This window comes from Crocodylus siamensis, chromosome 9, assembly GCF_052110815.1.
Source record: "Crocodylus siamensis isolate JL-2025a chromosome 9, ASM5211081v1, whole genome shotgun sequence".
In the NCBI taxonomy this organism is placed as follows: Eukaryota; Metazoa; Chordata; order Crocodylia; family Crocodylidae; genus Crocodylus; species Crocodylus siamensis.
In genome coordinates, this window is record NC_143403.1 from 64,053,133 (window position 1) to 64,069,047 (window position 15,915).

At 39.3% G+C, this 15,915-nt stretch overlaps 1 protein-coding gene across 10 annotated transcripts in view; it reads right to left on the reverse strand.

Annotated features, from left to right (window-relative positions):
* SFSWAP (splicing factor SWAP) overlaps positions 1–15,915 on the reverse strand; it is a 97,980-nt gene that overhangs the window by 58,508 nt on the left and 23,557 nt on the right. For all 10 annotated transcript variants that reach the window (XM_090061968.1, XM_090061966.1, XM_090061971.1 and 7 more), the window contains 4 exons: positions 15,246–15,381; positions 3,187–3,424; positions 2,402–2,533; positions 1,944–2,037 (listed from right to left, as the gene is read on the reverse strand). In XM_090061968.1, the coding sequence (XP_089918094.1) occupies positions 1,944–2,037; positions 2,402–2,533; positions 3,187–3,424; positions 15,246–15,381 (600 nt within the window). The remainder of the gene's footprint in view (positions 1–1,943; positions 2,038–2,401; positions 2,534–3,186; positions 3,425–15,245; positions 15,382–15,915) is intronic.

A 15,915-nucleotide genomic window follows, 5' to 3' on the forward strand; every position in this document is an offset into this window, starting at 1 on the left:
ATAGCAAATTACTAACTTTCATTGGTTCCTGCCTCTCTAATTTGGTCAAGAACATTTGCAACCAAAGTCTGTTGTTAAAACAACAGTCTACAAACACAATTCATGACATTACAATGAAGCATTCTTCTCTTGTAAAATGTACATCATAATATAACAGAAGGATACAAAACACACATTTCAAAACCACCTACTCTTCCAAGAAGAGAAACACTTGTGATAATTCAAGTTTTCACCAGATAATAAATCATATTTGCTAAGGAAGAAAAACAAACACCTTTTTCTTTTTTTTTTCCAGAAGACAACGGACATGTGTATTTCCCCAGTTAGGCAAACTGCAACTGAATGTTTTTTTCAAACACCTATTATAGTGAATTAAATTCTTTTTTATTCCAGCAAGTACAGTTACCACAAAATAAAATTTTTCCACTGCATTCAGAGAGAATTATTTAGTAGCATGTCTTAATTGTGAGATTTTACTCCTTTTGTTCCTTTCCAAAATTTATATACTTTAGAGGCATTCCCAAGTTAATTCACACAATTTGGCATGGATGATAACCTAGCATATCACACTGGTTACGCATCTAATCCTCACTGCACAATGCTGGATACTCTGTCTTTTTAACAGAAACTACTGGAAAAGATTAGTATCCACAGAGCTGGAAATCTGCCAGCAATTTCAGAAGAGTAGTCTGATTAGTTGTTGATAATAATGATGCTACTGCCAGCAGCACTGGTAGTAACAACCACACTTAAATACTTTTTTTTTTTTGCTTAATTTATAAAGTAAATTTATACAGCTTTAATCAATTTTACTGCATTGTTATTGTGGCTAAGACTACAACAACCTGCAGAAGCAGGCAGATTTGAAGGCAAGAGCTTTTTGCTATTCCTAATTCATTCTGCACATAGTAATTATAAAATTAAATATGTACATTCATAAATTAAACCTGTAACTCCCTTAGTCTGTACAACCATCCAGCTCACCAGTCGAGGTGTCTATTACTAAACATTTAACTGCAGTCAGATTTTGCCTGTGGTCTGTCTGTGTACTAGTCAAATAAGTCTGCAACAGGGTACTCTTCCCCTAACCTACCTCCCTTCTTCCATGAGAAATTAGTCTATTCTGATGGAAGAGGAGTGGGGGAAGGAAGGGTAGGCTGGAGTAAAGTCTGAAATTGGATGGTATATTCACCATGTCTAGGACCCAGCAATGTAGAATTACTGGTGTTTCCCAATACTACAGAAGTGGTACATCTGGTTTCCAAAAACAGAAAATGGTTTTGGAATATTTGGTAGAATTTGCTCCCAAGCTAACAGCAAAATGTGTTCCCTAGTGACTGCATAGGGCTGACAGTTGCTGTTGCAGAGGTAAGAGATTATATCTATCTAGGAAGCTTCTCTCTCTTGACCAAGTTACTTTAAAAAGGTTTGACAGTTATGCGCCAAATGTAACTCAGTTCTCCATCTTGAACTGTACTGCATGCGTGTGGTTTTCCACACAAGTTGACATGCAGCAGAACAGTGTGGGGCACGTTGTCATAATTCAGAGCAGAAAGTACTGCCAAACCGCTTTCAGTTAAACTGTCTCTCAGAGGGTCAGAAGACGTTAAGAGCTATCTTAAGGAGAACAGGGTGAGGCATGGCGAGACCTAAATTCCAGCAAGGTTTCAGATCTCCATATGGCAGCCACCTAGTTTGACTCCCCCTGCGTGAATCTAAAGATTCAGGATATTCTATTTTTTTCACTTCAATCACAAATACCAATTGCTTGTCTATATACCAGAGTAAGGAGCTAAATATCAGATCACATCACACTGTCTGTGTTAATGTTATATGAAATAAAATGCATCCAACTTTTATCCTCAAACCCTGTTTACAGAAATCTACTTTGCACATGAAAAGCCTTATTGTAATCTCCCCTTTCCCCAATCATACAGACTTACCTGAGAGCTCTCACTGCTCTCTTTTTGAAGGAAAAACTGTTTCTTAAATTCATAGTAGGCATTGTACTGGTGCCAAGGCTGCAGGAACTCAAATCTGTTAGAGAGAAGGGGAAAAGTAATTTGTGAAAAATATACATGAACGCAGCAAATGCCAACAATCATTTACCATCTCACTACCTCAGGCACAGGAATACTATTTGATGTTCTGAAATATAATAGCATATGCCTAAATTCCCATGGGATATATGTATTCAGAAGCAGGTCTTGAAGATTTTGAGTTTTAGGCAGTAAATGTTTCAGCATTATCTTTAAGTGGTTCCTTGAATTTTATTATAAAAAAATTACAAAATGCACTTCACAAAACCACCTTCTTCAAAATGCAGGCACTGTCAATAAGAGTAGTCTAGTTGATTTTTTAAGGATACAAAATGAGAAGGTAAGAAAACACTTGTTCTTACCTGAGATCGTTCTTGGCACGAACACTGGTTTCAAATTTTATTCCATTCCTAGCAACATATTCAGCTAGCTTGTCAATAACTGGTTGAATATCAGGGGGTGGGGGAATAATGGCAACCACTGGAGCAATTGTGCTGAAAACGAGAAGAGATATGTTACAAGACAATCAGCATACAAACATTTCCTTAGTTTTGCTTAGGCAACAATTTAATATGCAAGTTCACTCTCTGAACCCCTGCATATGTTTTTGAGATGAATACATTTTCATTTAAGCAAAGGGTGAGTGTTCCTAATTACAAAAAAACCCCAAAACACATGCAGTCGACTACCTGGTTCCCATCAGTTTTAAAAGTACAGTAGAGTACTGAGGAATCTCTGCAAATTTAACTGCACATATGCTAGTATTAGAAAAGTTATTTTACATTGGTAAATAGAGCAGTGCTGTAAGCAATACTGGCTGCTTCAAAGAAAACAGTTGTTAGAAACATCTACAGTGAACATAGGCAATCACACATGAATTGTTTTTAATGCAACACAGGTGCATTAAACATGCCCTCACAAAGGGATCCATTTCACACAGAAACATTTAATATTTTAAATGGATGATATGTGTGGCAATAATGAGCCAGGAAATTATAACTCATCCATGGTCAACCTGATGGCCAGTGACAATTTGAAAAACTGCCATGCATGTCAATGGTACCAGACATTTCACTATATAAAGCCTCGATGGCTTAAAAATGTTATAAAAGGCACGTATATTTCCTGTGAAATATAAATAGCATACCTCGCGGGGGTTGTGCTAGAAGTCAATCCACTATCAGCTTCAGCTGCGTCTGGGGGAGGTGGAGGTGTAGTACCAGGAGGTGGAGGTATAGTTGCCACCCCTGTAGTGCTTGATACAGTCACCCCTGCAGGCAATGCACTGTAGTAGGTGGCAACATCTATTCCTGGAGGTGGAGGTGCAAGGCAATAGGTTCCATCGGGTAGCATGTAGTAGCTGTAATACATGGCGGCCACCGTCGCTTTAAAAAAAAAAAGCCAAACAAACAAACAACCACGTCACACGTATTTGCATACTTGTTTTAAAGCCAACATATCTGACAGTTTGAAGAAAAAGTACATGGTAAAAAAACCGGATTCCTTTGTACTGCCATCATGAGTGGAACGTCACTTTGATTCACATGGTGCCAAGTAATGTTATTTATTTATCTGGGGTAAAAAAAGGAATATTGTTCACGTCAACACGTTTGATTAAATGAGGCAGACATGCTGAAGGCAGTTGCAGAGTACATCCAAGGTCAACTGGAAAATGATCAAGCCTGAACAGGGAGGGACGTGAACCACTAAGGCCTGTGAAAAGCATTAAAACCATGTGTGCTATCCATGCAGAAAAATTAAGTCTACGTTTTATACTCATATGACTTTCTGGAGGAAAGAGCAGAATCAGAACAACTGAGGGCTGATATTACAGTACAATTAATTTCATACCCCTTCCCACCCCCGCTGTAAGTACATACTTGTTCCTAAGTCTTTTTTAATTAACAAAATTAAGCCTTACACATTACTAGGATGAGGAAAATATTCCCTTCAATAAACTGACACAGATCCACTTCAACATTTTCCTGATTTTAAATAGTAGCTATATTTATATTGCAAGCTTCTTGTTAAGGACAATTTGAAATAATGTACGCTATTATTTCGCTTTAAAGCTACACATACATGCACAAAATTTGAAACCTTCGAGATGGCAATAGTTCTGATATCTGCTGGCACATTATTAGAGGAACAGCAATTCAGAATACCTCCCCAGTAGCTGGAATTATAGCCTCGTTGTTATAGCTGGAAAGTCTGCATAATTCATGTGTGCTACAGGCACAACAAAATTATGAAGATTTCACCCTCAAGAGGCAGAAGATGCCCAAATTCACAGCTGTTAATGAGTTATTCTATTAATTATAAATGTATGAATCCCTCATTTATGAGACACGAGCTGAATATGCCATTGGTGTTCAGTTATGAACAGCGTAATTTTCACTCGTGAAAATCAGATGACTGGTCTCATCCTATTCCTGGTCTATTTCTCTCAACGTTGGAGGGGCCAGCCTCCAAAGTTCATTTCTTGACCATAACAGAGAAGTGTGGAGATCTGAAGCATGGTTTAAGATTATCCTAAGTCTGTGTCTGTGCTGCTTGGGTAAAGAGCAGATCTTACAACAAGAAGGATTCAGGACCAGAACAGCAGCCATACTGTATGCTATGTTTGAAATTCATGGATAAAACAGTGGGACGTTTGAGAGGCAAATACTTGCAAAAGCCAGAACTTTAAATCTTGTGCTCTTATGACCACTTCATTTAACTCATTTAAAACATAACAGCACAATTACTTAGTGTGGTTTCTACTGCACCAAAGAATACTTGTATAGATATTGTGAAATTATCCCAAGAAAGCCAAGACCACTTAGGACAGACATATCTATAGCGTAGTGTAGGGCATCTTGGCTGAGCTGTTCCCAAGTACTCCCCACCCTCCATCTATCTAATGGAAATGCATTATCTCTCGGTGGCCACTTGAGACCCCAGGAGATGGAGATGATCCCAAACCATCATCCTGCAATTGGCGTGTACGTGAAGAAGCAAGTGAGGGGCAGGTTTGGGGCTACCCTGCCTGGGATATGCTGCTACTACAGTAAAGGCATGACCTTAGAGAACTGAGTGCAAGGAAGGCAAGCCCAGGGACAACTTGTATAATTAAGAGGAAGATGAATGGCAGCAACTGAGCTAGACTTCAAATCTCAGAGAAATTATGTTCAAGGGGGTCTATTAAAGTAAGAAAAGGGAAGCTGAAGAGAAATGGCTACAGATAAACCCACATGGTCCATCTAATGAACTCAGCTGTGTCCCCATTCCTGAAAGCCACCCACCTCTTTAACTGATTTTACTTTTCTGCAGTGTAAATCAAGCTCTTTAAACACTGCCCCATCCTTGGACAGAGAAAAATGACTGCTTCCTACTGTCTGAAGAGAGCGCGAATTCTGAACTCACGTTCTTTGCTTTAGCATTTAAAACTACTTGTGCCTGATTTCTGAGACTCTGCATTTCCCTCTCGTTTGCAGTAGGCAAGCTCTAGGCATGTTTTCAGCAACACAAGAAATAGGACACATTTAAATTCACAGGTTTTCTACAATTAATTACTGCCCATCCGATTTACAAATCAAAGAAACATGCTGGAACACCTTCATATGCTGCCAAAGTTCAAAGCTGCAGTTTATCTTTACACGACTTGAAACCTACATTCTGCCAATTCATTATGTGAAGATTTGTGCATAACTATAATAAACACCACGTTTCAAATATACCTGAAAACTTTTTGACATATAAATACGTTAGTATGCAGAGGTGGGATAGTTTTGTAAAACAGCTGTTTTTACAGAATTTATTCTGGCACACATTGAATGTAGCACTGGTTGTTGAAGGTGATGCATTTCTTCATGTTGATATTTAAATGGTGTGATTATCTGGAATTTGCCCCTTCTTGGAGCAAATGCTTCCCATCATGCTTTTGATACATTCCCTGAGAGTAATAGTGTCTGAGCAGAAGGAGAAAAAAAAAAAAAAAAAAAAGCAAAGCCAGTACTACTATTCACCTTAAAGCACTGAACGTAATGGTACTAAATCACTACCCAAAAAACTTGAATTCCATAGATGAACAGAATGGGATTACCTGGTCATTGCATCTAAAAGCTTTTGATACAAGGCACCAGGTAACAATAATCCACAGGAAAAAATACAGCGCTATTTGCTTTGCTGCTTAAAGAGAAATTCTACAACTTATCAAATGTATGAAGATGGGGGAGGGGGGGGGGACATTGTATTGCACTAAATTACTGGTAAAAAATGTGGGGTGGGGGCAGGGGTTGTTTTACTTCTGTGCCAGAAAATCCCCAAGGATCATCTAAACAGTTGAAAGACAAGATCTGAATTTTGAAAGGACATATACGGAGGAAACTATTATGCTATACCAAAGCCTTTTAAATATACAAATCTCAAGGCCAAGCATTTAAATAAATATCTTCAACACCACAAGTTTCTACGTTCATAAGAATATTGTGTCATTCATTTGTTTAGAACTGGGGTAAATGCTGCAATATTAATTGCGACTGTTGGGGCCTGAGTGAAAGATGCACAAGATATTATCTGGGAATGGTTTAAACTAGCAAACCCAAAACTCTATCCAAAAAATGCAGAATAAGCTCCTGAAGGCACATACTTCTATCTTTACATATGCATTTTGTTATGAAGCAAACTGTAACGGGAAATAAACCTAATGCTACAAAATAGCCTCAAAAATGGGGGCCAGATTTGCCTGCGTAGTATCCTTTGCCCTTACTGTGAGCCACTGCCATGATTTGAGCAGGTCCACTGACAGTGCCACTAACTATTATGCGACAACATATCATTTTAATGTATTTGGGGAGGGGGGATTCTGAACATTCCAACTACTACACGTGGGGAGATCTTTAAGTGCCTCTAATTAGTAGTTAATGCCCAGTAGAAGAAAAATTAATTCACTGGCAACCTAGAGGTTAGATGTTGAAATGTAGCTCATTTGGAACAAACTGCTACAGTACCTACCTAAACTGTACTTTACTCAATGGATTGCATCAAATTAGCGGGTCGTCAGCTTTCAAAAGCAGTCAAAACCTCTACAAAGAATAGCCCATGAAATTAAGCAGTAAAATAAGGCAAGTCATGCACTTCTGGCCATTTAAGAAACATTTCTGATACCATAAGGCAAATCACCCAATCTCCAAATCCTAACTGACTTAAATGAAGAAGGGCTCTCTGTATTAACATCTGCCTGTGGGAAAGTGCAGGATCAGAACTAGAGAGACTAGTCACTCAAAACATACTATATAACTAGAGAAACTGCATTAGAAATGCTTATATTTATAAAATATTCATCAAAGAAACACAGTCATGTCTTAAGACACACACATCAGTATGAGATCCTTGTCAGTCAAGCACAGGCCAGTTTAATAATATATTTAAACTGGGAATACTGATACAAATCCTAAAACATTGACCAATGTCATCTGAATAACCACTAATGCATACAGTGGGGCAATACTATACCATAAAAAGAAACCAAGGTAATCATTGCTCATATACAAGATTAAAAGCCCTTTGTAATTTAATTCTAGCTAGTGTGACAATGTACAGTCTTCCTATTCCCAAACATATTCTTCTTTTACGATTAAAGCTTGCTGCTTCAATTATATCCGGTGACAAGTTTCACTATTACATATTTCAAAGTATTTTACTTTGCACATTTTAATGTTAATGCTTTTTAGTTTCATCTCATGCCCTCTCAGTTTTCCATTATGGAAATGCATACATGTTTAATGGTGTTCCTTCTTAACATGGTCATATATTGTATACCGTCACATTTTATATCTTCTGAATGTTCTTCATTCTGACTATGCTTCTTTTTTAAAGTTTTTCTTAGCAGAGAATCACCTCATTATTTTGTGCTCTTACACTGGACCTTTTCAATGTTGTTCTTTTTACGATGGAGAAAAAGCCATTTCTCTAGAAAAGGTTACTATTAGGTACAATTGTTAAAAATTATGAGTAAGGCTCTGCTATTTTCTTACATTTTAAACCGATGTCCATTTCTTTGAATCAGACGGGGAATCTTATAAATAAATGACTTTAGTTTAAATGAATTACCATCAGTGGCTACAATGAAGGAATCTTATACTATGCAATTACATGTTTTATATCCTCTATGAATAATTTATTACATTATTTTTACTACAGTAGAAGACTATGTTAGATAATGTCACTAAAAAACTTCAGAAATTTTTAAACCTGGGTAAGTACTTTACTGTTCCATAAAATCTTGAAGACTTTTAAGCAGCTGTTCTACACCTCTGGCCTGCTGAAGAGTAGCCTGATCACAGGAAGACAGAGTCAATTCTCATACACAACCTATGGTTAGTACTGCTTCTTTTAAATGTATACAGTAAATCAGGCAGGGAAACTAAGGATAATGAGCTGAGTATTTAATGAGGCCAGTTGGCTGTTAACTGCTTCAAAGTACATTTACAGTAAATATTTCTTACATAGTGATCCCAAAATGAGCTCAAAGTGAGAGGGAAACACTAATTCTTCTTCAAAACCACTTTAGAACAGTTTCAGGAAAAAAAACCCCAAAATAAACACGTGAAGGCACCATCTCATGCTGTGATTCCCTTAACAACGCCAATCTCCCTCAAAATTGTTCAAAAGCATGGCACAAACGTGACACCCAGAATACTGAGCCAAACTGTAGGGTGTATCTGTTGGATAGCTACTACTTGTTTGGATCTTCAAAAAGTAAGAGAGATTTTTTTCAGCTTTATTTCAGTACTTTGAACAACTTGGAATAAACCTAAATATTCTCCTTCAGGAACTCTGCCAATCCTGAATGCTGATTTGGCTGACAGCATACTAAAGGCTCACAAAATAAATTTAAAAATAGACATATCAACTTGGATTTTAAGGACAACTTAGTTTAATATTCTCACATGCTAATGCAGTGTTTATCCCAGAAGATTTTCTGCCTGGGGACGTTCCAATTAGCTGGACATATTAACAGATGTGTTTGTTCTTTCCAAAGTACATGTACCCATAAGGCGAGGGATTGGATTTATTTCATTTCCAAGTCTGGAAAAAGAGCCACCAGCTGGACAGTGAATAAATGTTTTCGCTCGATCTGAGCCTTCAAGAGGCCGTACTACAGGTGACTCCAGTCCTCTATGCATCTCAGTCCCAGGTCAGGACGAAGGAGGGAGGTGATGAGCATTGCATGTGTCCCAATTCCACGTTCTAATTCTCAGTTTGCATGCTCAAAATGGGAAACTCTAGCAAAGATTTTTGTTTCCCATGGGCAAATGGGCATCTTATTTCAATTTATTCAGATTCTCTCATTCAGGCACAGATTTTTATGAAAACTTATGCTGCCTACACTTTCCATAGTAGGCACCAAGACTGCTGCTATCAGACCTGGATGAAGTCCGCAGCCAAATTCAGCACATTTTAACAGTTTCTAAGCTTGTGAAGCCACATGAGCAGATCAATTTAGAACCAGCAGAAGAGCAGCAGCAGATACGTAACAGCAGTAGGAGAGTAAGAAAACAGCATGCCTATCAGATAGTCTCTGGAAACTGGCACATTAGGGAAATCAAACCATCCTAAAAGTCAGCAATGAATGGTCATTTTTTGGTTGGGGAGCATCACCAAATTGGTTGCAGATAGTTACTGTGGGTTTTATTTTAAATTTTGAAAAAAAAATAACACCATGCTGAAGATGATGCACTCCAGGAGCCCTAGGAAAAATCTGATCCTACAGGAGTACCTGTCAGGAGTTCCTGACCTACTTGAACACTGCCCTGTGGTAAGTAAGAGCTGCTGACCAGGAAGCGAAATTGGACTCAAGAACATACGTGAGAGTCAATACGAGGTGCCCAATTTTCAGTTTCATCACAAAGAACAAGCAGAGCCTTTAGGTAAGTATTATACCAGGGGACAAGTCAATACAGAGTATCACTTGGCAAAGATGTTAGAAGCTACTGCCAATTTGAAGTGAATGTACTGGGCTGGGAAAGTCTACCACCCAAAAAGCACTGGTACTTTATCCATCAGTTTAATAGAGATATAGCAAACTACATTCACCGGGTTCAACGAGACAGAACCATCTTAGGGATTTATAGATGGCAATGAATGTGCATGAGACCTTACACATGTCAATTAAAAAGTAAAATATTAAACATTCACCTTGTTAATAAGTATATATTCATATAATCTAGCCACATTATGTTAAGAGTGAATATATTTTAGAGGGGGAACAGCAGTTAGGGGGGAATCCCTCGGAGGGTAACAATTTTAAAAACTAAATCTTGATAAGTGAAGTGAGAAAATGACATGAAAAAATAAAGGGCGTGTAATACCTCTCCAGCTGAGACATCAAGGTGTTTTAGACTTAGAGAAGGATTAAAAAGATACACAAAATTAAATTGTTTGGCCTCCTGTCATAGGGTTTGGCACAAAGCTAGCCTCAAAAAGCTTCAAGGGTGATGGGAAAAAAAAATAGATACACTTAAAGAATGTGAGGTAACAGAGCCAAGACAAATATTTTAGAGTACTAGACTCTATAGCAATTCACTGTATGTAAAAGAGCGATAGAGAAAAAAGGATAATAGGTTCAACAAGAAAGGTGAAGGGAAGCCGTAGTATACCAACAATTTGTATGAGGTATGGACGAGAAACTCACAATAAAGCTTGTATACAATCTCTAACCTTATGGAAATTCGACATCACTAAAACTTTCAAAATAATTAAATGGCCAAGAGACAACTCTGAGGAAAAAAGACAATTTCACTAACCAGCAAAGACAAAGCAAAAAGTAGTAAATTTGAATTCTGAAGGTGAACTTTTAAGTTCAGTATTAAGGACAAATCTGATAAACAAAGCAGGCAGCTGAAGCAACAAAACACCAAATCAACACTTGCTGAAGACAACAAAAAACCAATTCCATTGATTTTAAAGGATGCTGATTAAGACCCCAAGGGAAGGTAAAGAATAAACATCCCTGGAGATATTCCAGCCTAGAACATCCTCCTCCTCAATCTTTGTGATGCAGATGGATTACCTACTGGATCCTCTGAAGGTGTTTTCCAACTCCAATTACACAAACTGAAGACTTCAGGTCTGGAAGGTCCAATTACATTGAAAGGATATATTGATGCTTTTTAACAATTACAGAGACAAAGCATCCTGGGAGAGACCAAAGTGGAAGACTTTACTACAAACCCATTTTGCATGCAAGGGCTAAATCCCTGATTCAATTTGCGAGGCTATTGCATGCTTATAAATAAACAGGGGCCCATTGTAATGTGCAATTTATTGCTTTTCTCCAATGGAATCAGATTACCGCTCAGGGCTTAGGTAACAGAAGAGACGACAAAAATAAATCAAGCAACAAATCCAGGTGGAGTCCAGAAAGGCAATTACCGTCAAGGAATATGATGCAGAATATTATCATTAGTCATGTTAGACATAATCTAGCACCTTTTCTTACTAGTTGTGTTGAGCATTAAGAAATTACTACTAAAGGCAAATGGCAATAAACGGAGCTTGGTTTGTGGGCACCTTGGCACAAATTTGGAGTTTTCTTTGCGGTTTACAGGCGAGGTTAGAATTGACAATGCCAAAACATTCAGGAAAGTACAAGGTGAGAATGCCTGTTGCTTAATGACTACGGGGTGCACCAATAAAGCTTTTCTTGGCCAATATAAATAACTGATTGCTAACCATCCATACTGGCCAATACCGATCCGATAGGCAATTTACTGGAATGCAGCCAGACAGCTTAGGGAGCAGTGTCCCTGCTGGTAAGTCTCTGGGGGTGGGCAAGGGGCATACGGGAGGGAAGAGGTGTGGGGGTTGCAGATTGAAGCCCCCATGGCGAGGCAGGGACTGGGGCAGGAGCACGGGCAGGCGCTCTCAAGGCAAGATGATGAATGGGACCCCTAGGCTGGGAGTGGGATGGAGCCACAGGCAATCTACCCAGATGGCACAGGGGAGGGGGCAGTTCCCTGCTGCTGCACACCCCCCCCAAGGGAGGCATGTGCCCCCCTAGATTTGTGCACAGGGCAAGGGCGGGATGCCTGCTGCAGGCTAGGGGCCAAGGGATGCACCAGGCTCTTCCTGGCTGGGGGACTGGGCCAGGGGTGGCACATCCCCCTTGGGGTGGACAGAGGCTGGGCAAGCTGAGCTGCATGGGGTGGTCAGCAGGAGTGCTGGGAGCGCTGGTTATGGGGGTGTTAAAGTGAATTTTGGGGTGGCTATAGCCCCCCAAGTCCCCCTAGCACCACTGCTGCCCACCCCACACAGCTGAGTCCACCCTGCCTGCTCTGAGTGCAGTCCTAGTCCAGAGCCCCTGCCAGTAAGAGGCTGGGGTAGCCCCCCTCATCCCATACACAAATCCGGGGGGAGAGGGGGGGTCCCCCTGTGCCTGGGAGTGCACGTAGGGGCGGGGACCCAGCTCCCCTCCCCAGCTACCCCTGGATGAGCCACCCACAGCTCTGTCCTGCTCCCAGCCCCTGGGTCCCATTCACCACCCTACCTGGGAGGCAGCTGCTGATGCCCCAACTCTACTCCCTCTCTCATCTTGGCCGCCCCCCCCCCCCCCCCCAATCTTCTCTCCCCACACAGACTTACCGGCAGGAGATTGCTCTCCAAGCTGCATTCCTGGCAATGTGCACATGGCATTTATCAGTGACATTACTGGCCAAACAACTGCAACTGCTGATAATGTTAGTTTACCTGTTATTGGTGCCGATTCGATTTGCAACCAATATATTGGTGCAGCTCCATTAATGACTAAAGGATGTATATTTTCCTTAACTACTGAACTTTAATTTAGCATCTTCAGACATTTTTCATAAGCAAACAGGTATGCAGATGCTCTTTTAACTGGGAGATTTAGAAATTATTTTCCTAGAACTTTAATTGCTAAATAAAGCACTGCATCAAGATACAGAGCGCAAGACTAGTCAAACTCAAACCAAAGATTTCCATATAGATTGATTATGGAATGGAGGAAAATGCTTAAGAACTTTTCATCTTGAAATTGCTTCCATTTGTGTGTGACATGGGAGAATACATTAGAGACCTATACTTTGCCACCTAATTATGATGCTTCATACTTTGTGCTTTTAACCAACATTCTAGCCTATTATTTTGTCTTTATGGATTTTCTGCATAGCAGAAAAATCTTACATGGCCGTTCAGAGACGATGACTTATTAGCAAGAAACTGGTAATTAGTATTACAAATATCAAGCATTAGGCATCCAATGCACCAATTTACAAGACAAGTTTACGATATATACAGAATATTTTTAAAAAGTTAACAGAAATTATCATTTCAATGTTTTTTTAAAAGCAAGACATAAATGGATCCTTTTTGCCAATGGTTTAACATTCCTTAAAAGAAATGCAACCATTCATTGTGAACCGAGTACAAAAAATATTCACTAGAGAAGTAGGCTTACAGTTGGTTTGCTATATTCCTCCACTACCAAGCATGACAATTCATTATCACGCACTAGCTGTCACGTTTTTCACACAAGCTTGTTATACTTTTATGAACTGGACCCATGATTATATATCATCTATGTCTAATGAAATTTGGATATGGGGCCCAAACTGCTAAGACATGGAGTATCTTTTGTGGACTGCTGAGCGACCCAAGATACTTCCTCTCTTTATTGAGCTCTGAAGCGACTGCCTTCCATAGGCTACTTGTCTAATCTTGTTTTGTAAAACAGCAGTTCTCTGAGTAATGTATACAACCATAAAGAAGGCTAACAATGGCTTATGTACTGTATGGTCCTGGATAAAAATGTGTCACAGACAAAGGTGGCAATTCTGATTCATGCCTCAGAATATCAGTTTTCAACAGGGGGAAAAACCCCCTGCATTTTCATTAAAAAAGGAAAATTCCATTTGACACTGACACTCACACACACACACACACACACACAGAGCCAATTTTGTCAAAACTACCATCTTTACTAAGTTACTAGGTAAGGAATGAGAAATCTGAATGTAAATTTGTACTAGAGTTCAGCCCACCACAGAGAAAACGGGGGGCGGGGGACAGGGACAGGACCCCATCACATTGCTAAAACAGGACTGGATATGTTACCGTTTTGTAAAGGTCTGTCAATCTGATAGTTATACATTATTACAATAATAGTGTCATAATAATAGCTATTATTAGATAGCAGCTATGGGATGTTACAAAATTTATCACACAGAACCAGGTGCTATGGACTGTTAGGCCATTTATTCTTCCTTGAACTTCCCTGCTACCCCCATGACATGCCATTTTCATCCCTTTCATTACAGGAACTAACCTGTGTGAATGTGCCCTGCACTATTCTGAACCTGGCAAGACTTAACCCCGGAGTGAATTCCATAGGCTAAAATGTTATGCCAAAAAAAAAAATCACTCCATCTTAAAATACAGCCTTTATCAGCTTTCGCATTTCTCATGACTGTCATAAAAATTAAATTCTGTCTGTAAAATAACTAGGTCATAATCAACTTAAAAACTTGCATAGGAGAATCAAGTTTATGAACTAGATTTGAACTGGACAAGGACTTTGAGACTATCACTAGAGCAATATGTCCAGTGTTCCTTCTTGCCCAGAAAGCAACCTAGAAAGCTGCAGTTTCAAATGGGTTTGTCAACCAAACAGAGAATGAAGTCAGTAACATCAAACACAGAGGTGATTAAATCAGGCACAGTAAAGCAGAGGTAGGAAACAGTGTTTCTTCGATAAATTATGTGAGTGCTCAAATGTGTAACATGCAAGCAATCATCCTATAGATGAAACGTACAATATTTTGTTAGCATATATTTCATGCTGAACCCATTAATGAAAGTTTTGTCCGTTCTTACTAAACATCAGTCTTTGTTTTAGTATAAATATTTTAGGAATATTTCTCACTGATGATCACCAGCAACCATAAGCTGTAAGGAAGCCTTGGGGGTTTGATCAGGCATTTGCTTCTGCTGTGCAAATGCTAGCATTGCAGGACATAAAAACATTCCATTTTTTTCTTAAAATAAAAGAACCCCCACAATATAACAAGTTTACCAGAAAAATAATTGACAAATTACACTGCAAAAAGCCATGGAACTTTAAAATAAGGTTATCAATAATGGAAAGATCATCTTCTGGGAAATATATATTCAACGGCTATGGACCTTTTATCACAAAGTACTTACAGTCTGTAGGATATTCCACTTGTGATGTCTGTATTGCTGCCCCATCTGTTGACTGGGGTGTGGATGAATTATTGTCAGACTGTGCTTTGCGAACAAGTGCTGCCAGTGGATGATCAGGATCCACTACCTTCAAAGGCTGTGGAGATTATTAATAGTCATTTAACCTTTGATTTACTACTTTAAAAACAAATTTATTTATACCCTCAATCTATGAGCGAGGAACAGCAATTTACTTTTTTCCCTTTCCAACATCAGCTTTGAAATGCTTTGTAAAGATAGCATCATTGTGCTTTAGAAATACCAAATTAGCACACTGTGTGGAAGACAAGCATATCCAACATGCCTAGAGAGTAGGGGTGTGCAAAACGGGCCATACTCAATTTGGATTTGACCTGAATTGGGGACAGTGATTCGATTAGTTGATTCGGATCACTGTCCCCGATTTGATTCAGCCGAATCCAAATCTGAAAATTTGATGCTGATTTGCAGAATCAGCGATTCTGACATAGACACAGCTTTAATGGTTTTTTCGACATACCTCGAGGTACCAGGTACGATTCATGAACGCTGCAATGCTGGGGCAGATGGAGCATCGCACAGGAGTGCCAATGGGCGGCGGGGGGGGAAACATGCTTGGCAGCAAACTCGGAAGTGGACTGAAAGTACTTCT